The following is a 21,967-nucleotide window of genomic DNA, read 5'->3' as shown; positions in this document are numbered from 1 at the left end:
CGCACAGTAGTAAAGCTCAAGACAAGTAAGAAGTAAGAGACAGAGGATCTACACAGATGGTAAGACTGTGATCTCAATTACATCACTATCCACACTCCTCTGAGCTCACATTAGGAATAAATTTGATGAGAATTTGGTCTCCAGACCCAACCGTTTTTACACATATATATCTACTATTACTAATATAATTGTTGCTATTCTTTCTGCTTTGGAAATCTCAAGTCTCCCTCATCTACATCTTGGACATCAATACTTGCTACAACAGTCTTTCTACACATCAAATAATGAAATTGAACCCCAGCAGCCTTCAGTAAAAGTTACAACTGCAACAAAACCATGCTTGTTCTCAAAAATATCAACATGTATAAAGAAATTAAATCCCCCTTCTCTCCCCACCCCCAAACCTCATCTCTGTAATTTTGATTGCTGCCTGGACTTGAGGGCTGACCCTTACAGGGCAGTTTTTTTATTAAAGGCAGTCATGTGTGACTGGGTGGTTTTAACAAGAAGGAGCAGCCGTCCATCCCTTCCTTGTGTGAGGCAGCGAACACAAAAGAACCCTGTGTTGTGGTGGCTAAAATTTGTTTCTGCACAAGGTGAGAATTCATTTTAGGGGTGAGCAACAATGGCAATTGCCTTGGTCCTCAGGCGATGGGAAGGGGCAGGCAGGGAGGAGGAACCTCGGATGGGTCAGGCGGCAGCACCAGCCATGCCGGAGGAGGGAGGCCGGGAGGGGCTCAGGCGTCTGCCTCCACCCTAGGCCCCATCCGCCTTACCACCAGCTCTGACCAAGCTCCTCGGGTGGTTTCCTCCCTCACGCACCTGCACGACGGACCCGGGGAGCCTGGCTGCTCGCCACCATCTTGCCCTTCCTTTAAGCAAACAGTAAGGTCCCAGTTATGCAAACGCACGGGTTGACTCACATGCTACTCACGTGGCCAAGTGGCTACAAGATGAGGGGCTACCACGTCAACATGAGAAGCTTCCACACAGTGAAAGTGTGCCTTGCATTGTACCGTGAAGTTTTGAGTATCTACAAAAGCCTTTCATGGGGACCAGCGGGTTGACACTACCCACACAGCTCCCAGAACTGCACGAGCATCGTCAGCCAAGAGACAGGGCTGAGTCACACAATTCACGGGAGGGTATGTCTATTCTGCAGTCACAACTGATGTGACGGCAGTATGGTATAAACACAGCCGGGCAAGCTCTAAATTAGCTAGCTTGGGCACCGGTAGTAGTCTAGCCATGGAGCTCAGGCCAGCCTAACCACTCAGGTATTTACCCAGCTTTTTGGGCACGTTTTCCAGCCAGCTCTGAGTTCCACGCTGCCGCAGCTGGATTGCGCCCAGCTCCCAAGCTGAGTTGTTTAAAACCAGCTCAGGTATGTCTGTGACTGCAGTGTAGACATACCTAAGCTTCTAAATCATTTAAACTCCTACTGTCTCAATTTCCACATTTCTGAAAACTTGGAATTACAACACTGAGCCGTATCATTACTGTGCTGCTGAGGTTAAACATTCGGTGTACAAGAAATATTAGTATACCGTTTTAAGTGTGAAATTTATGGTTCTTTCAAGAAGTGAACTGCATTTAAGAAAAATAATGAATTTTGCTGGATATATGATGACCTCTCTCTCATTCCATCCAGAGCTAGTTTAGTGAGTACCAGATGTAGAGGTGAATATCTGACTTGAAACTCTGCAGAACACGGTAGGTTTATACAAATGTACCTGAATACATCAAACATGTATAGATCTTATCCTGTATCTGTGGACTAAGGACTATTTATCTGTACAAATACCACTCATTGACTAGATAGTGCATTTTGTAACACAGACCGACTCAGAATAAATGCCAGAGTAACACTTGCATTGCTTGGGACTAGCAATCCACCCCAAGTTCATCCCATGACCCAAAGATGAATTAAGGATTGAAAAAGTACACAAAAAGTACAACAAATAAAAGTACAATTCTTTTATTTTAAACTGATTCAGGGGAAGCAGAATAAAAAGTTTTACCCTTAAAAGATGTAAATTTGTGTACAGTTTAAGTCACATTTATCACAGAGGTAATTTAGCTGATAGTAGCAAGGGTTCATTTCAGCATGGCAGGATTTGGTCCTCTTATAGACATCTGAACATCTTATACTTTTTAATTTAACATTTTAATACTGATTTCTTCATGTCAATGATGCACACCTTCACCTCCGCCCACTCTAAGTACCACCTCCTGTCTGCTTATACCAGAAACCTGAATGTGCCATGCTCTCCACCACGCTTCCGAATGTGAATCTTCCATCTCGTGACAAGGGTTCATGCCATGTGCTACAAAGCAAAGCAAAGGAGACCCGAGCAATATCCTTTATTCCTGTTGTACGAGGGACTTGCATGCCACTGGTCTTCCTCCTGAGAGAGAAGTCATTCAGCACGGCAACATCTGAAATGCTGCTGGGATGATGGGCAAAGCAGAGATGGAGGAGGTGTTGTGCTGGAAGATGTTAAGGGCTGCCATCAGCCAGTCCTTTGATCCAGAAACACTTCCAGACCTGGTTAAAACTGCTGGGTCTGCTAAACAGATGGCAAGGACTCTCCGCACACCCAGCTTCCCCCTCCTGGCTTTTCAATTCCTATTAAAATCAGTGAGATTCTGCTCCCTTTGGAATTGGAACATCTCTTCAAATTTTTGAATTGCTTAAGTACAAAAACCAAACACAGGAAGATAACGAAATGCTGACAGGTGCACAGTCCTGTTTTGCACCACAAAAGCATCACTCACAACCCCCTCTCTCTTGTTTGTTAATACAAATCCAGAGTGACTTCACAGAACACAGTAAAATTGCACTGGATTAAACTTGGTTCATCTGAGGCCAGAACAAGGTAATAGTTAACAGGAAAATCCAGTGATTTTACCAGGAGGAGCATGCTTGCTACTACTAAACATTTTCGCCTGTCTCACAATTGGACACCAAAACGACTCTGCCCCCTGACTTCAGAGTTCTAGCTAGCTGTGTAACCTGTGCTAGCTCCCAGAATAAAAGAGTGCAAATCTGGGACATAACTACTTTATCTTGAGCATGTTCATGCAAGAAAATTACAGCAGCTCCTTTTCACAGCCCTAACAAAATGTTTTGTGTCTGTGTGTATGTTCTAACACAACAATTCTGTTTATTTTATAGGCTTATAATAAAAAAAAAAATCACACTTTATGAGCTACATGATAATATTTCAACAATACCTTGTTGTGACATGATACAGTGTAATTATCCAGGAGATACTACAATTTATTGTTATGTCATTGAGTCATACCCTTCGGGGTTTCAGACTGGTGTCTTAGTGTGCTTTTTAAAGCCATACGGACTATCAAGCTATGTCAGGGGACACATTAAAACATACTAGAACCAAAGATGTAAGCTGAACACGTGGCTGTGCACAGCGAAGCATGCATCTTGAAAACATTTCTCCCGATCCTTCTCCCTTCCTTCTGTTTTGCTTTTACAGCTTTATTGACTCGGTAATAACCAAAGAGAACAGAAATAACAACAACCCAAGCATCCAGAGGTGAGTTTCACTGGGGTCCCAGTCAGGGAGTTGAATACACAGGTTGATCCCAGGGAGCTGGACATGCTCAGCACCCACCACTGACATTACCCACAGGACCAAGCGTGTAATGAAGAGTCCCACAGGGCAACTTCTCCATCCTCTAAACGCTTTTCATCTGTCCACAGTTCACACTGCAGGACAGAGCCTTGCCAAGCGCAGCAGTTGCCTTTTCGTTGACGTGTTAGGTACCATTTATCAATCAGAAGAAGACAGGATGGTACACGGCACAACGAATATATAACACCTTATATACAATATATAGCTTGTTAGGGGCAGAACCTTTGCCTAAGCAACAGAGCTGAGACGGCAGGCCAGGATTTTATTTTACTTCATTAAAGCAAACACCGCTCCAAGTGAAATCCCTCGGTCCGCAGGCGGGCACGGAGACAAGCGGCTCCTGTTTCACGGACCGTACGTGCAAAACCCCAGCCTCCAGCAGCAAGCGCCGTCCCGGGCCGAGTCCTGCCTTCAGCCCAGCGGAGCCCCGAGGAGGGCCGAGCCGGGGCCGCCTCAGGCCGGTGCCCCCCGGCGGGCCTCGGCCCCCTCGGCGCGGAGCGTGAGGCGCCTCTCCCCGCCCGCTGCGCCCCGCGGGAGGTGGGAGCGCGGCCATAAAGCACACCCCGGCACGGGCCTCAGGCGGCCGGCAGCGGGCGAGCCGCCAAGCCGGGGCGGAGGCGGCCCCACACCTCTGCCCCACGCTGGCCGCCTGGCCTCGCCTCGCCTCGCCCCGCTCCCCTCTCCCCTCTCCCAGCCCCCGCCGGCGAAGCCGACTCGGCGGCGGCAGCGCCCCAGAGCGAGCACCTCCCTCCTTCCCTCCCTCCTCCCTTCCTTCCCCCCGGGCCGTGACGGCTGCTGTGCCGCCGCAGGTCGGCCGGGGTGGGCAGGGAGGGAGGGGAAGGGGCGCGCTGCGGGGCCGGCCGCCAGGCAGGCGGGGAGGGGAGGGGAGGGGAGGAGCGGCCGGCCGGGCAGGTTTGTCGGCGGTGGTTGTCCCGCTCCCCGCCCCTCCCGGGGCCGCTGGCGGATAATTAGTGTCTGCGCGAGGCCGGCTGCCCCCGGGAGGCAGGGCGGGCGGCGGGGAGTCACGGCGTGCCCGCCTGTTTGTGCGCCGCGACTCGCCCCGGCCCCTCGGCGGAGCCTCCACCCCGCGGGCGGGCGGGCGGGCGGGGAGCCGCCCTCCTGCCTCCCTGCCTCCCCCCCTCCCCGCCCGGCCGCGCTCCCCTCCGTGACCCTCCCGGGGAGCCGGGCAGGGCGAGAGAGGCGGCGGCGTCATGTGACAGCGCGGCCCGGTGCCAGCAGCCCGGGGGGAAGGCGGGAGGCAGGCAGGCAGGGCGGGAGGGAGCGGGGCCGGCCCCTCCTCACACACACACGACACACACACACAGAGCCGGAGCCACGGCGCCTCCAGCCTCCAGCCTCGCCGCCCAGCGCCCCCACGGCGCCCTCCGCACCTCCCGCCCAGCGTAAGTGTGTGTGCGCGGCAGCCCCCCCCGGAAAGTTTCCCGGAGCTGCCGGAGGGACGGGGTCGTGGGGACGGGGGGGCTCCAGGGGGGGCTCCGCGCACCTGCCCGGCCTCCGGGGGGGTCCCCGGCCTCCGCCCGCCCCCCCCCGCTGGGACGCCCCCGGGGCCGCCCTCCCGGCTGCGGGCTGCGGGGGCTTTTTGGGGACGGGGGGACGCGGCAGCGGCCCGGGGAGATGTTCCCGGGGGGCCTCGGGTTTTGGGAAGGGGCCGGCCGAGCTCCCGGTTAAGCCAGGGGATGGTCGTGCCCCTCAAAACCATGTCGCCCCCCCCTCCCCGAGCTGGCAGGGGTCGAGGTGAAGTTCAACCACGCCGCGCCGCAGTTGGGCACGGCGGTAGGAATAACGACCGCAATTTGCTTCCCTTTTTCTGGATGCCGTTCATTTATTATTATCATTATTATTTCTTTAAGCCTAAACGGGAACGGGAGCGTTTACTTTGGACTTTTGTCAGATGCGCGTCCCGCACGGCTCGGGGCAACCCTGGCACGGGACAGCCTGGTCCGGGGGGCGCAGGCGGAGAGAGGGGCTGGGAGCTGCTCAGGAGGGGCATGGAGGGGGCGAAATAAATAGGGACTTGCCTCGTGTCCTCCCCTGATAATTCACTTACTGTACCTGTATTGTCCGCTGTGTTTTATTTGCTTCCTAGCCTTTGAAAACGCAGGAAGTGCCACTGTTTGTAGAGCTGAACTCTGAAGGTTTTATTGTTATGAAAAGCTGAATTTGGGTGCCGGATACAAGAGCTTTGAAGGCTTGACTTTATTTAAACTAATATCCATAAATGCTCATTACCTGTATTGAAAACAAAGGCTCACATGGCTGCTCAGTAACGATTTTTTCCCATAGAATACTTTTAAGATGCACACTTCTGGTAATTGCATGAGGAACTTCTTGTGTGAGAGGAACTACATCTGGATTTGATAATCCTGCCTGACCCAGGAGAGATTTACTTCAAACTAACTTTCCTCTTGTATTTTTAAGAGCTTTTTGTCTAGTATAAATACAAAAACCTGAAGCTGGTGTGAGTGGCCTTTTTTTATTTCTGTCCAAGCAGGCAAAATACCTTTTTTCCCCTGCATGCGGTGTGGTGCAGACCACAAGGGGGACGGGGGCAAGGGCGGGGTGTGTGTGAGGAGGGAGAAGATATGAAGGGGTCTGTGCCTTCCATGGAAAACTGAACAAAATTTCCTCTCAGTAACAGAGCCGTGAGACAGCCCCGATGTGCTGCGAGGATTTGAGCCATGCAGTCGATACCTGGTCAGCCAAAAGCAAAAGCCTTCAGATAAAAAATGATGTAAACATGAGTGAGATCAGTCAAAGGCTCTAAGGTACTAGAGACAGGAGTTGTACAGCCACCAAGTTGCTTAGTTCCAGATACTCAGTATGAGGAAAGTAAGGAGCTGATATCATCAGCATAAAGCCTGCACCCACACATCGCTGTGCAGATGCTCTGCTGGCCAGCGCGCTCTTAAACACCAGCCATGGAAAGCCTGCAGCAGTTGTTAGTGCTGCTGTAGTGCCAGTCCACATAATTTGCTGTAACACGTTCTCACATTGGATAGCATTAGATGTCCCACCCCTGGTGTATAAATAACCGATGCAAAGCACGTAAGGGAAAAGAGTGCAATGAAACCACAGCTTTGAAGGAAGGCAAGTGTTGAAGTTACTCTAGTATATGACATCTCGACAAAATGCACCTTTCCTCTGCCTCCACCTTGAGGAAGGAGTTCATTTATCTGGCTGGGTATTAGGGTGTTTCGAAAATAAAAGCGCTTTATCCACAGAAAGTCAGGTCCTGAGGCAAAGTCTCTGCATATGGCAGAGGGATGCCAAAAGCCAAGCGTGCGGTGCTTTGGACAGATGCGCTAGGTGCGCTGAGCTGTGCAGGTCCTCAACCATTGAGCAGTGCTGGCCCAAAGAAGCGAGATGCTGCCTGCATCAGCCCCTTCCTCTACAGCTGCTCCTGTGGCGGGCTGATTCCCTTGGTCCTGCTCGTGTAGGTCCTCGCTTCTGGGCTAGGAGCTGACTGCTTGGAGAAACGAAGCTCTGCTTCTGTTTAGCTACTGGCGTTCTGTCAGTCCTGTAATAAATCAATCAATCCCAGGGAAAGGCTTCGGTTAATCATCATGACCCGTGGTGTCTAAAAAATCTCGTGCTCCCTCGTGTTGTTAAGGGTGCCTGTTTGTAAATAGGGCAGGTCCCCAGCATAAAGACAGTGTTTTTCTTCACACCCAATGAACAAACACCTCCACCCACTGTTGTTGTTTTAAAAGACTCCAGCTGCTCATGAATATAGGGTCAGGGAGGGCCGCCTAAATGTTTCTCTGTGCTTTCTCCCCAGCGCAGCCAGCAGAGCTGTTTCCTGTTCTTTGTTTCAAGGCTGGGGTTTGCGTCACACATTCCAAGTGGCATATGTGGTGCTCTTTCCTGTTTCAGGCTGTTTTCTGGTAGATCGGTAGCCTCGTCCAGGCCCCTTGTCACTGCCCCTCGACTCCCAATCCCCACCCAGTGAGTTATCATGTCCCTACACACTCACGATTGCTTAAGATGCCTGTGTTATGTCATCATGAGATTTCCGAGTTAACCTTTAACGCGCACCCGCGACTCCCAATGTGCTTATGGGGGTGACCTGGAGAGCTTCGCTCCCTTTGCCGAGAACGGGTACTCAAGGCTCCAGAGAACTGGGATCCAGTTTTCTCCTCTGGCTTGCAACACCAGCCAGGCTGGAATAGCTCCATTAAAGCTGCAGAGTTACGCTGGTGTAAAAAGAGTGCGAGAAGAGAGCCCACACCTTGCAGATGCACCTTTCTAAGGGAGCTTTGGCTTCTGCCCGTACCCAACCTGGATGGCCCAACGCGAGCACTTCGTAGTTCCAGTTCATGAAAGGAATAAACATTTTCTCGTCATCCAAACTAGAAGATTCTCTGTCTCATGGATGTAATACAGAAAATGAGACTGCTGGCTAATTTTTCTTTGGAATCAATAGGCATAGCTGTCCTGCGTTTTGCGTTTCTGAAAGTGCAAAAGTAGTCTTTTTAGTCCTGTTCTTAGATTTGTCTTCTCCCCACAGCCTGTTACAGGCAAACATGGAGAAACATCAAGAGGAAATCCAAAAAGAGACACAAATCTTGCTGTTGCTTTGGGTCTGACTGATGAAGAGCTAAAGGACCCAAGCCAAAGCTCATTGAAATCAAGAGAAAGACTTGCATTAACTTCACTGGGCTTTTGAATCAGGCTCCTGGATGAAAATGCAAGATGGACTGTTTATTCCTCTCTGTCATTTCTGTGCTGGAATATGCATGTTTCCTGTACACACTGAAATACTTCAACTCTTCTATTTTGCTACTTTTTTTATTTAATTTTTTTAAGTAGCCTTTTAATATCTGCAGTTGCTCTTTAGGATGCTAAGGATCACTTGTTTGTGATCATTGCGGACGTTTTAAATGCTATTGTGTCTTTTAAGAAGTATCTGAAATACATGCTATGAACTTCCTCTTTCAGGGCTTAATTGTATGTGAAAAAAATACTTACTAAATAACATGCACATCCTTACGTAAACTTGTTTCTTGTCTATTTAGAAATCCAGATAACAAGAAGTATTTGGCCGCACAGTTTTGGTAAGTCGTTTACTGATTATTTTCACATTGGTTACTGCCACTTATTTCTACATAACTATTTTTACTTAATTTACTCAATTTGCACAGGATTTCAAACATTTCATCTTTTTTTTTCCCTGTGACAAAGGAAAACTGTTGTATTTAACTGCAGTTTGATATTGGAAACTAGCGTATAATAAACACAGTACATTTTGTGGTTCACACCTTTTTGTATTCAGAAGTCTTACAAAATCCAAGACTGAGATTAAAATTATAATAGTTTTGTAAACCAACTTTTTAATATTAATTAGCACTGCTAACCGGAGGTCTTTTAAAGTTCCTTTATGCTGTCAGCATTGAAGCTTTGTGTTTTCATTCCAAGGCTAGTTGCTTCCAATCCAGAATATGAAGTTTGGCAGAGCTGGTTTTAGGAGAGATTTAACCCTTCCCTATTAAGTGTTGACTTGATGCCGAGCTTTCCTTTGAGGGCTTTGTAGCCACAATAGATGCCTCCCAGGGGAAAGAAGTGCAAGTGTACATCAGCCAAACTGAACGATAAAGCTCTAGTAGGTTTTTAGTAGTAAACTAAGTCAGAATGGAAAAAAAAAACCAAGTGTGTTGTCAAGTCTGCCTATCATGGAGTCAGTACGTTACCAGCAAACTTGATCCATGAAGGCACGACAGAATTTCCGCTTTTAAAGAGTCTGAACTTCTTTGAGCACTGTCTCACTTGTACACCCTACGCTATCCAGCTCTTCTCCCTCTTGTTTTTTTCACTGCTGTAGATACACAGAAGTTCATCAGCATTTGCCCTGTATTCAAATCCTCACTCAAATTAGTCATTTAAACTATTATTTATAAATGTATACTTTCTTTCCTTAGGATTAGAATTCCTTTCTTCTCTCCCATACTATCAAGAATTTCTAATCTCTCTCAAGGTTCATGAAATAATAGAATCCTTTATGTTAGAAAGCAGTATCTTCTGTCATTCTTCCCTAGTAATATAAAAAGATAGGATTAATATTTGTCCTTTAAAATTATCTTGAAAATTAAGAAAAACACAATAAAGAAAACAAAGTTCAGTTTGGAAGGGAAAGATTATCATACCATTCCACATACTTCACTTGTTTTCAAAAGTCTGATCTTTTATCCTTACTAGACTGTTTCTCCTTGTAAGCAGTAGCTTGAGACAGGAAACCAGACAGTAGTCTGCCCTGATAAGGGAGAATATTGTCTAATGGAGGTGCCTCAAGAGCTTTTCTTTCTCTTTCCCTTGGGTTCAGTAGATGTAGAACCAAAGGTTGAACTGGACTCCATTTTTCTTTGGCAGAAAAGACACTTTTTAGTGAGCAGTGCAAAAACTTTTTTTGCCCGAAATTTTTACGTTCAAGAAATCCATTTTCTGACATGTGGCTTCAAACAGCCTGTAACAGTAATTATCAAATCTAATTGAAATACTGATTAGTCTGCTACACAGCTGATAAATGATTATGACAAAACAGTTCTAGGTCAAAGTTAGGATGTACAAGCTGCACAAAATACCAGATTTTTCAGCCTGCTTGCACTTCCGAATTAACGTAAGAGATATTCATGTCAATAAAAAGTCAAAATAGTTCGAAATTCTTTGCTATGCGAAAGGAAATAATAAAATGTGCTGTTACATAAAAATCAGAATATTTGATTGTAGTGGATTTTAAAAAACTAGTTATTTTGATTGAAATCATTCAAGCATCTAGTTGAAGAGGCATATTAATCTTAGAATAATGAAGGCTGGAGGAGAGCTCTTGAGGCCATTTGGTCCAGCCCGTGCACTAGGGTGCATGGCATTTTTGGAGAGCTTTTTATTGTTAAGTGACACAACTTAATGAAATCTAAACAAAATATTGCCATTTATCTTAATATTCTTTTTATGCCTAACAAGTAAAGCATTCAGCTGAAAATTTTTGTCCAGGTACCGCTTTCTTTTTACGCAGTATCCTACATTTTTGAACACTTACTGCCATTTCCCAGAGGAAATCCAGTGAATAAGCAAATGCAGGGGGCTGCTGACCAACAACAGGTTTTCTTGGTGTGCTGCTTCTTCATGATTTTCCCCCTGCTGTCCTTCGTGGGGTGGCTGCTCTGTTCCCTTCCCCCAGCTCCATCTCGAGGCCTTTGCTCCTTCCTCTGCTCATGCTGTCTGGGGCTGAATCTGAGTGCTGTGCTCTGCTGAGCTGGGGAGTTTCTTTGCCTGCTGCTATTTTGGGGCCCGGCGCAGTTCAGCGCTCACTTACTTCCCATTAAAGTTAATGGAACTTCAGAAATACTTTTTTTTTTGCTGACACAGGTCTTGATGAGCAGCCAGTACTGTCAGTGCAAACACATCTTGCTAGGAGCTCTGGAAAACCCTTTTTCAGCCCTTTCCAGGGACTCCTGCTGTCAGATGCTGTTTTTTTCTGTCAGACTATCTTCCAGGCTTCCACTGAAGGAGGCTTCTCAGCCCAGCCCAGGAAGCCTCCCCTCCCTTTGGATTTCATCAGTGGAGAGTCTTCTGATATTATCACTTCTCCTTAATAACAGGGGAAGTTTGACTTGAGGCTCACAGAAGAAGTACCACTTTCAGGGCAACAGCGTAAGTCCCAAAGGGCTTGGGCCGAAGAGCTGCGGCCACAAGACGTGCGGTGGCTGCCAGATACCAGCAGTGCTGCAAAAGCTGCCCTGTCTTTGGGGAGGCCGCTCAGGCAGTGCTAATTTAGCAGATACCATTACATTATTCTGTAATTATACCAACAGTAACAATAATACCTTGATGCTTCTAGACAAAGCCTCACTGTACCACAGGGCAGCATTCCTTGCTTCCCCAGGCAGAAAGATTGAGAAAGCAAACACTCGCGCATAGTTTTATGCAGAGTGAAGAGAGGCAGGATTTATGGCCCCCACCCTGCTCTCCGCAGCTGTGCTATCTTTCAGGTCACTGCCTGCGCTCCCAGGTCTGGAGCAAAGGCGCTGCGCTGCAGAGAGGATCTGTAGTTGCTGGATGTGCAGAGTCAGAACTGGACATCCACCCCACCCTTTCCTAGCAGGTCTGTGGGGTTGGCGGACCTTGAAGGTGGGGTACAGAGCTGTGGCAGGAGCACGATTGCTCTTCAGCAGCTGTTGTGTGGTGCAGATGTGCAGGCTGGGTGTGTTCTTCAACTGCTGTGATCCTTTCGGCCACTGCAAATAATCTATACAAATCCTTACTGCCAGAATACAGGCTAAGTAACTTTAAGCTCTCATTTACTAATTATGTCCCTGAAACAGCAAACCGTACTTTCTTATTCACAAGTTAATCGCAAGAAGTACCCAATCCTGACAGGGACACGAACCCTCCTTCTGGAGGGGATACTTCTGTTCTTGTTGGATCGTAAGTGCAGATTTTGTGATTTTTCTCATTTGCTCTTTTCACTGGACTTCACACGTGAAAATGCTGAGGAACTTTGCCTGGACTTTACCTTGCACCTGTCCTTATTTGCATACAAAACCCAATTGCTTCATTTGTCTTTCTGAAGTACAGGGTGTGAGCAAAATCTTATCAAAAGCCATGTCCTGTTTGGACAAGTTGGACTGACTTGGCAGAGATCCACAGGGTGGAGTGAATGGGAGGAGGCAAGAAAGTAAAACTGGGTGGCTTGTTAGCAAAAAAAGAGAAGGAGAGAAAAAAAAAAAGAAGAGGGTGGAACGTTTGCCTACCGGATTGCAGTTAATTATTTAGTTTCAGATTACATGCATTTTAAATTCTTTTAGCCCACGTGAAGAAAAAAAAAACTTTTAATGTAAAATAATTTATCTAATAGGTGAACACTAAAAGCCCTTATTTTTTAATACATTTAATGTAAATATATTGTTGTTTCTTCACTGTTATTTTAAGGGTACCTCAGAAAATAGGAACAGTATTTTGATTTTCCAGAAATTAGTTTTATTTACTAAACAGTTTGTGGGCTTTCAAACAAGCATATTATGAAATCAGTGTGTAAAGTAGAACCCAACTGTTTTTTTCATTCCTCTGTAATAGAAACAAGTAAGATTGTTTACTTTCCCTGTTGGCCCCTTCTCACATGTTTAGGGGAAAGACATAGTAAGGTTTTGACTTGGTAGGCATAATTTTACAAATAACCTAAGAAAAACTACTGTTACTTCTTACTTGAAGTAGCATGGTGTATTTGTGTGTTTATTAGCGTGTCTGTAGCCGTATTTCCTTGTGAAGGTGGGCCAAGCAATCTCTTTGGAGCACTGTTTCTAAACACAAAGAGCATGGTTTTATGAGTTTGTTTGCAGTCTTAGGAAAGTGTCACTCTGAGCTGAATTTTAAATGACAGACCCAAAGCTGGTTTATATTGACTCTCTAGCAGCTCTATCAATTTCCACAAAGTAAGAATCAAGCTTTCTAATCTGGACCAACAAGACCAAGTGTTATACATTCATTGGTTTTCCTTTCTTGAAAATTTTTCTACTTGCTATCAAACTGGGAAAGAAAAGCTATCTCTTAAGAGTAACACATGATGAAGGAGTACTCAATTTCTGCACTACGATGCAGCAATAAAAGTAATGTTTTCTGCTACTGTTCTTAGATGACTGCATCTGAGAAAGACTGAGAATTACTTTTCACTTTTACTTGGTGCAGTACACTTTCTGTTGTCAATGGCACTCTAATTCCTGCACAGTAATTTCGAGTCCTTTCAAGAAACACTCAGATGTGTAGCATGAAGTGAAATGTGAAACAGAAGTCTTTCATGCACTTTCTTGGAGCAAAAGGAGGAAAGGACTAATTCTTAAATTGAAGAAAATCCAGTTTTAAAACTGCAAAATGACAAAATGAATAGCCTGGGGAGCCTGACTGGTTTCTTAGAACAAACTGCTTCTCTTCTCTTCTCTTCTCTTCTCTTCTCTTCTCTTCTCTTCTCTTCTCTTCTCTTCTCTTCTCTTCTCTTCTCTTCTCTTCTCTTCTCTTCTCTTCTCTTCTCTTCTCTTCTCTTCTCTTCTCTTCTCTTCTCTTCTCTTCTCTTCTCTTCTCTTCTTTCTCTTCTTCCTCTCTTCACTAAAGTACAACTTGTTGTGTCACTGTCAATGCCCATTCAAACTAAAAACTGAAAGTTTCTGGAAACTTGAAAGCGAGTTTTTCCAAAATCTTCTGCATGAAGTCTGAAGTGGTGCATTTTTCTGTAAATACTCTTCATGTCTAAAAGTACCTCTTTCTTCTGTTTTCACAATGCATATGTGTGTCAGTGGACATGCGTAAGTGATGCATAGATACATGTGTGTACTCAGTGCATAGATATGTGGATATATTTCTGGGGAAACAGTCTTCTGAAATGTTAGTTCTGTCCGGGAAATATTAAAAACCTGAAAAAAATAACCATTCAAAGAAAAGAAGTATGGTTGATAACCTTCTTGCAAGCATGATTAAAGTGTTAACAAAATTATCACAACTTTTAGTAAGTTGAGTCATCTTAACAGAACTGCTCCTAAACTAAAAGTACGTTTTAAGTTTAAACTTGAAATTGCATTGAGATGTTCTGTTTAACTTTCTCCTTTTTTTCTTCAGTTTGCTTTTATCAGGCCTATGATTTTTCTAAGAAAAGTTATGAAGATACATTAATTCATTTTTGATCCTAATTTGTTTCTGTTATTCGGCAGATATAATTTATATAATACAAATATACAAATTTTAAGTTTATATTTTATTACAAATATATTGTAATATTTTCCCATAACTCTTAAAACTTTATTCATATACCTGAATAATTAATGATAGACTTGTAACAGCTCATGCCATCTTTCTCTGGAAGCATTTACCAGTTTCTTATTTACAAACACATGTGGCAGTTAATTGCAAGATTGTTCATTAGTGTAGGCTCGTTAGCTTTAACTTGAAGCAGGTATATCTTAATATTTCATTTACATTTTTGGGGAAATTTTCCAGCAACAACTACAAATCTGTTGTTGAGCCTTTAGCCTACTTCCTTGGAGTGAAATTGTCTAGATGGTGTCGTCTGGCTGTATTCGTTTATTTCCAGTGCCATCTACTGGTCAAAAGTAAATGCAAGTTTTTTGTCAACATCTTAGAGACGTCAGACCACTTCCCTGCAGGGCTGTGCAGTGTACTTGTATGTGATCAGAACATCCTCACTGAACATCAGTCATATATATCATCTCAACTAGTATATAAATGCTTACCAACATCTACGTGTCACTGAGAACAATATTACTTTGCTTCTCTTAGTTTTACTTTTTTGCTTTACTTTATGGCCCACTCCAGCAGAGATATCTATTCTTTTCCTGCACAGTATCTTTCCAAACTGACCAAAGATATCTAATACAATAGTTAAGTGATGACGTGCTTTATGCTAAATACTTTTTTTTTTCAGGCAGTTCAAGATAAGCTAGAATTGGAAAAGTAAGGTTGAACATTGTAGAAAAAACAACTGAAGCTGCACAGAATACAGCCAGATTTTTTGGAGTTTTTCCTTTGCATCGTTAGCAGAAATTATTGTTGAATTGTCAGCAAATATATTCTCTTGGGAAAATAACTTAGTTTTTTTTTAATGTTAAGTTATTGTAGCACGTTGAATGTACCTCTCCAAATTAGTCCTGATTTTTAATCATCTTTCCTTTGTGTTGATTTCTGTGTCATTGCATATGAAGGTTTTGGCTTTTCTGTGAGGACTTTTAGGAAAGAGATTCTCTCCAGACTCAGTTTACTATATTGTCAGCTATACAAGATTATTCTGAAGTTAAAATCATGATGAGAAGTGTATGATCTAAACAGTGATGTGTTTACACACTGACAGCTAATGAAAGTTGATATACAGACATGAACAATAAAAATTCACATCGACTTTCATTAAAGTGAGCAGATGTCCCTTTATTTCAGTGGTGAGTGGGGAAGAATAAACTTAAGATAAATTATTTTTTTTAATGAAGCTCTGTCAAATATTTAAGAAACTGTGTTAGAGATGGATAAATACAGACATTTACCTGGCAAACAGTAAGTTCTCTACAATTCAGAAAGTTGAACTGGGGCTTTCCTGCAGCTTTCTAACACATTGTCTTTCTTGCGTAGGCCGGGACATCACAGGCATCAGAACAGGTGAATAAAAAAGATGCTAATGTTTGACCCAGTCCCTATCAAGCAAGAAGCCATGGACCCTATTTCAGTGGTAAGACTTCTAAAAATATTTTAGCCATTGTAATGACTCTGTAGTTTTTCCATCTATAAATTTATACCAAGATTTCTCCAAGCTTTGGACTAGTCTAGGAAAGGCTGTGAATCTGTATTTTGATATTAGGGCAATAAGACTCATAGTGTAGGAAGACTTTTTCTGTACTTCATGAATTTGTTGTCCATAAGTGACCTGCAGCTTTACTTCTGCTGGTGTTCCCATTCACAGAGCAGAGGAGAGAACATCCAAGAACTCCTCACCCACACACTGCAAATACGATCTCTTTAGGTCATGCTGCTGATGGAAGTAGGTTGAAATTAAGCTGCCAGACTTCACAGTGAATTGGCAAGAGCCTGTGGTTTCAGTGTTACACCTTTGAACTAAATGAACAGCTTCTCCCCATCCCCTTTCTCTTTCTCTCCTGGTCTTGACCACATGTGCCTAGGGCTAACTCAGTGCTCTAACCAGCAGAAAATTAATCCTGACAAAAAAAGTAATGCCTTTTTTCCTGGGTATGCTGGATTAATTATCTTACTGTGTAATCAGATGAGAAACAGCGTAGGAGAACTGGAGAAAAAGAAGTGGAGACTTGGCTTTTTGATCGGGTTAATTTTCTGTCAACTTGGTATATAGGGTCAGCTCTGCAAAATGTTTGATAAGCAAGAGCAACAGGAACGTGTAGCTGGGAAGGGGACACTGAACTATGATGATTTAGGGTGCCAGGGAAATACAACCTTAGGAAGCAGTTTCATCTATACCTCACCTATTCAACTTTAGGCTGCTGCTGCTGCTGAAAGAAAAGATTGGTTTTTTTTATCCCTCTTTTTCAGCTTTTTGCTCCCACTGTCTTCTTTGTATGACATGAGGCTATTGTGTGGACACAGAATAACTTGGATTCTTTGGATCAGCCCATTGAATGGTCAGAATTGCTAACCCACCAAAAATACCCCCTTTTTTTTTTTTTTTTTTGTCAGATCAGGAAACTAATCTGATTCACTCTGCAGCTGCTCAATGCTAGAGCAAGGGGAGGGGGAAGGAGGAGGGAACAGGACCTCCTCTTTCAGCAGTAGCCTGCAATAAGATCAGATTAAGTGTGACATGAAACCACACCCTTAGAAAGGCTGATCAATTAAAAGTGTGAAGTCAGTGTGCATAAATTAGGGTGCATTAAACTCATTAAACTCATGCTCTGACTGGCATCTCTCAGTGAAAAGTTTGTTTCCTGTTTTATTTAAAATGTAGAATAATCGCCATTAAATTAAATACATCTGTGAGCACTGATTTCTTTGGTGCTACTAATGACAGTTCTTGAGAGTTAAGTTTTATATTCATTTTAAAATTAAAACTTGACTTCCATGGGGCTTATTTACTTCTGAGCAATGATAGAAAAATAATTGGCCTATTACTGAGGGTGTAAGCATATTGACAAATTCCAATATTGGGGTCAAGAAAGAACTTTAGTATTGATCAGTCTGTCTGTGACTTCAATCACAGTTATTGCATGTCCTTAGTAAGATTAGTGGTGATTATCTGTGATTATCTAAGGATGTTTTATGGTGTCTATCAAAGGCAGAAAGTGGGCCACCTGTACAATAAAAATGTTAATACATGAGTAACAGAAAATCACTACAGAGACACCATGAGCTGTCTTTTGTACACATCTGTCTTCATCTCCCAAAAAAGGTTCTGTAGTGGCTTGGGATGATGCACATGAGAGGCGGAAGATCCTGCCCCAGCATCCTGGGCAGGGTCAGTCCCTCAGAAGGCTGACCAGGAGAGGAGTGAGCCTTCTCTCCCCCAGAACAGCGGTAGAGGGAGAACCTGCAATGGGAAGAACAAGGGCACGTTCCCAACCATGATGCACTTCAGGACTGTAGTTCCAGATGTTGTGTATTCTATGCCGCGTGCTGCTTACACATCAAAGGTGTGGTTGGACCTCTGGTGTCATCTTGGGCATCCTCTTAACTCAGTGCTGTCACTCTCAGCTGCTCCTAGAGGCTATTTGGAGCATTTTACCAAATGCGTATATTTTCAGTTACTGCATAATACAAAATAAAAGCAGGAAAGGAAGATTTGGGGGATTTTGGGAGCCTTTCCTGAGAAAGTTCAGATGAAAGGACATTATTTGGGTGACGTTTCCCTCATGGAGATCACTCAGGTTTGCCTCGAGCTGAGGAGTGAGTTTGTTCCAGGTTCTGTACAGACGCAGGCTGTTGAGCCCAAGCCCTTGAGGTCTTCCTGACTTCCCCAGCACTTCTTGGTCGTGTAGCTTCCCTGGTGCCCTCCTGCCAAGGCTGCCCAGCAGGAACAGCCTTTAAAGGCATGGCACGGAGAGAACATAGGAAGGGCTAGTAGCCATAGCCAAGTACGTTAGTGTTGTTGACCTTCTTTTGAGGAGGTAGAAGGAAAGACAAACTATTCATGTCGTTTTTTGGAGGTGTTGAGCATAGGATTCAGTTTAACAGGGGCTGACATAACTCAGTTTCAAAATCAGGATTTGTATTGTATCTGTCATTCCAATAGTATCATTAGAGGTCAGACTAAATGAAGCCCTTTCGGAATGATTGGTTATTTTACCCGAGCATCCACTGTCTGTAGGTATAAAGTCTGTCTTTAAAAAAATCCCATTAGTTGGGGTGGGAGAGGGAAACAAATTATAGTCTTGACTCCGCTGTATTTCAGGGCGTGTGGCTGAAAGGATTAACTATACTTCTCAGATGACTGCAGCTCGCACCCACGGCATTTCATCACTCTACCAACAACGCATGCTATTTATTGAATTGAATTATTGAATTATTAAACACATTTTATGATAATTCGTAGTGAACTAGTGTCAGAGTCATCTGAATCCTACCTAAACATTTTCTGTGAGGACTTTTTGAACATTTGGACAAGCACCAGTGACCATTTAGTGAAAGAAGTTCCTTTTCTATGTGTGACCATCTTTCTTTGAATTGAAATAAACGGTTTTCTCTGCTCCTCCATCAGTAAAAAAGAAAAACAAAAAACTTGTTTCACCCCTTTTTAAGGCAAAGTGCAATGTGCTACATGAGGGATTGTGGTCTTAACTTGTCTACTAGCATGCTTTTTCATTTATTAGCTACTGTGGACTAAATCCTGTTCATTCTCTTCCGTGATACTGATTTGACAGCTCGTGTAAGTATGTAAGCAGGTTCTTCATCTGTTCCTAGTTTTGTAAAAGTCTGGCTAGACTACAGTTAAATTCATGGGGTCATGTAGTTTGAAAAAGACTTGATGACTTTCTTCGAAATCTGTTACCCTGTACAACAAACGATATGTTTCACTGTGGCAGTTCAACAGAGTTTAGCAAATGCTATCAGAGTAGTGCTTCGTAATGTCCCCTTGTGAAAGCAGCAGTCTTCTGGGGGCTGATAGGTGCTTTTGACACGTTCGGCTGGTCTTTTTTGATAGCTCGTCAAGAAGAGAAGCATGGTGATTCTTCCTCGTTTTCGGATTACCGATTTAAATGTATCAACCATATGGATACTTTTGAATGATAACTACAATATCAGAAGTTCCTTGAACAGCAAGAAAAGGGAAATGAACTGCTTAGAAAGGTCCAAGAGGGATAGTATCATACCAAACAAAAAAGATCTGGATGGAGACTGTGAAGGAATATCAGTTGAAATACAACCCTGCATCTTAGTAGTGAGCTACTGTGGGGTTACACTGTTCTGCACAGGGATGTTTCATCAAAGCAGAACTTAAAGGAAAGTGAGAATTTGTGGGTTCTTTGTGTGTTGTTTTTTTTTTTCTTCTTTTAATCCAAGTCAGACTGAACTCCTGCAGGCACTCTTAATTCCCACAATGGAAATCCAATAAAGTGTATCAGCTTAAATATTTTGGGCAGACAGAGCAATAATATCCAGTTTTACGTTGTTCCAACAGCATACTTTGCATCAATGCTGAGCATTTAGTATTTCCAACATAGGATACTTAGTACGGCTGCAGATTTGGTAGAGATCTGGTCAGGATGGAACAGGCTGCAGTCCCCAGGGGAAGGTCTAGGATTGGTGAGAAAAGACTGCTCTTGCGGGCTATGGAATACACTCCTGCTTACTGCAGTTGGTGGCATTTTGAAGGCCAAGCAGTGGCAGTCAGGCTTTTTTGTTTGCTATTCTTAATGCTCCCGATTTACAGAAGGGCACTGTGAAGTCTGTGAAGAATACATTTCAACAAAAACGTATTACAAGTAGGCTTTGACTGATAGCAGATATCCCACTTTTGGTTGTTCAAGCATCCTTCTTGTCTTTTCCACCCTTCCTGTACCCAACACAGATTTGGAAAGCCTCACATACCGCAAAAAATTAGGTACACAAATAAATTCAAGAAATTCCCCCTTTTTTTCTTCTCTTTGTTGAAATGCGAGAGGCATAAGGAGGCATTTTTCTGCTTCTTTAGATGATGAAAATCTCTCTTGCCATAAAGAAAATAATTTGTTGCACCTCATTTTTCTTTCACAACTTTATCTGCTGTTCAGATAGAAACATGACAATTACATTCATGAAAGGAAGAAAAGTTTAGAAAAATGATCCAGCTTCCCCAAACTGCCATAAGTAGCTGATGCCATCTGTGCCAGATTAATGACAACAATGAAAACCTTTTATGAAAAATACTGCAAGGCATGAGAGGTAATACCAAGTCCCTAAAATAAAGTCACTTTTTAAAAATAAAATTATTTGCTCCCTAGTTTTTAGAAAGTATTTCTTGCTTGTGTAAATATATGTTACTTAACTTTTCCAGTTTACAAGTCTCAGTACAACATCTTAATAGTTCGGTAGTTTTTCAACACACACTGAGTGTTACTTGAAGAATTGGGTACAGCTTGGAGATGCTTCATTCTTTGACTCAATGACCAAAGCCATTCCCTAAGATTTAAAGGGCACGGTCTTTTTGCTTTGTGGTATTCTTGCAGTCTTCCTAAGCTGTAGGGTTCAGACGAGTGCACTTGTGCAAGATGCACAAGGCTCTGCTATGCGTGAATTCATGCGCGCTGTGGTACGCAGAGAACTGTACAGATCACAGGAGTTTGTTATTTTCATGTAACTGATAACTAAATATTAAACTCTATCAATATTCAGAGCCCTTCATCACTTGGAATTCAAATAAATTCATTATCAATTGGCTCAGCAATGGTGGCATACCCACAGAACTTGTTTTACCCCACAATGCATGCAATAATGGCATATTTATAGAATTGTGCGGAACCAGTTACCACAAAAGATGAACATTTTTATAAACTGAATTTTTAAGTCATAAAAAGATTAATTAAATAAAGTTTCAGAGTTTTTAATGTGATACTTACTGTTTGAATATTAAACACAATTTTTATATGCTGCTTTATTTGAAAATAACATTAGTTAAGAGTATTTTATAGACTCAGATTTGTTGTTTCTCATCATGGTAGTATGAAGGCATCAGGAAAATACAATATTTTCTAAACTCACTGTTTCAAAAAAAATGAGGAAAATTATGTTTGTGTCATTTTGCAATAATACTTCTGGTTATCATCAACATTTACAGTCAAATGTCATTTACAGGGAAGACAAAGGTAAGAAACCAGGAAGACTCACTGCTAGAAGTTTTCCTCCAAGAAGAAACATTCTGAAATGTTACAGAAATGATTGTTAATACCTTATGGTTTACAAAAAATATTTTTACTGAAATGTGGACATCATCGCGTAGGTTAAGATTAACTTTGGGTTTTATGCGATCCTGTAATGAGAACTGCTATCTACCACTAACTGACAGGAATCTTCTTCCAACGCTCCAAATATTTATGCCTTGTACTAGTTTTCCAAAATCAGACTGGCTAGTTAGCTGCTTTTTTTTTTTTTTTTACCCTGAAGAAAAAAAGAAAACAGAGGTTTAGAATTTACCTGTTTCACTCTTGAGTTTATCACCCATAGGTTATATAGCTCAATTGTATATTTTTTTATCACTCACAGGCTGCAAATAGTTGATTCCTTGTTCTTGTGACAATTGTGAGGTATTGTTTTCCAGTTACTTAAGCAGTTGATTGGGATCCATCATATGACTTCGTGTTCCTCAT

The 21,967-nt window shown here is 43.2% G+C and overlaps 1 protein-coding gene across 1 annotated transcript in view; it reads left to right on the top strand.

The window, feature by feature from the left end:
* The first annotated feature begins 4,793 nt into the window (after positions 1-4,793).
* The window catches only part of KLF3 (KLF transcription factor 3), a 28,551-nt gene continuing 11,377 nt past the window's right edge, over positions 4,794-21,967 (top strand). Inside the window, exons 1-3 of the mRNA XM_083836269.1 lie at positions 4,794-5,062; positions 8,696-8,734; positions 15,795-15,891. Coding sequence (XP_083692395.1) covers positions 15,835-15,891 — 57 coding nt within the window. The 5' untranslated portion in view covers positions 4,794-5,062; positions 8,696-8,734; positions 15,795-15,834. The remainder of the gene's footprint in view (positions 5,063-8,695; positions 8,735-15,794; positions 15,892-21,967) is intronic.

The sequence above is a fragment of the Anser anser genome (genome assembly GCF_964211835.1).
Source record: "Anser anser genome assembly, chromosome: 4".
Taxonomy (NCBI): Eukaryota; Metazoa; Chordata; class Aves; order Anseriformes; family Anatidae; genus Anser; species Anser anser.
Note: the sequence above shows the minus strand (reverse complement) of the source record. Positions and strands in the feature narration are given on the sequence as shown.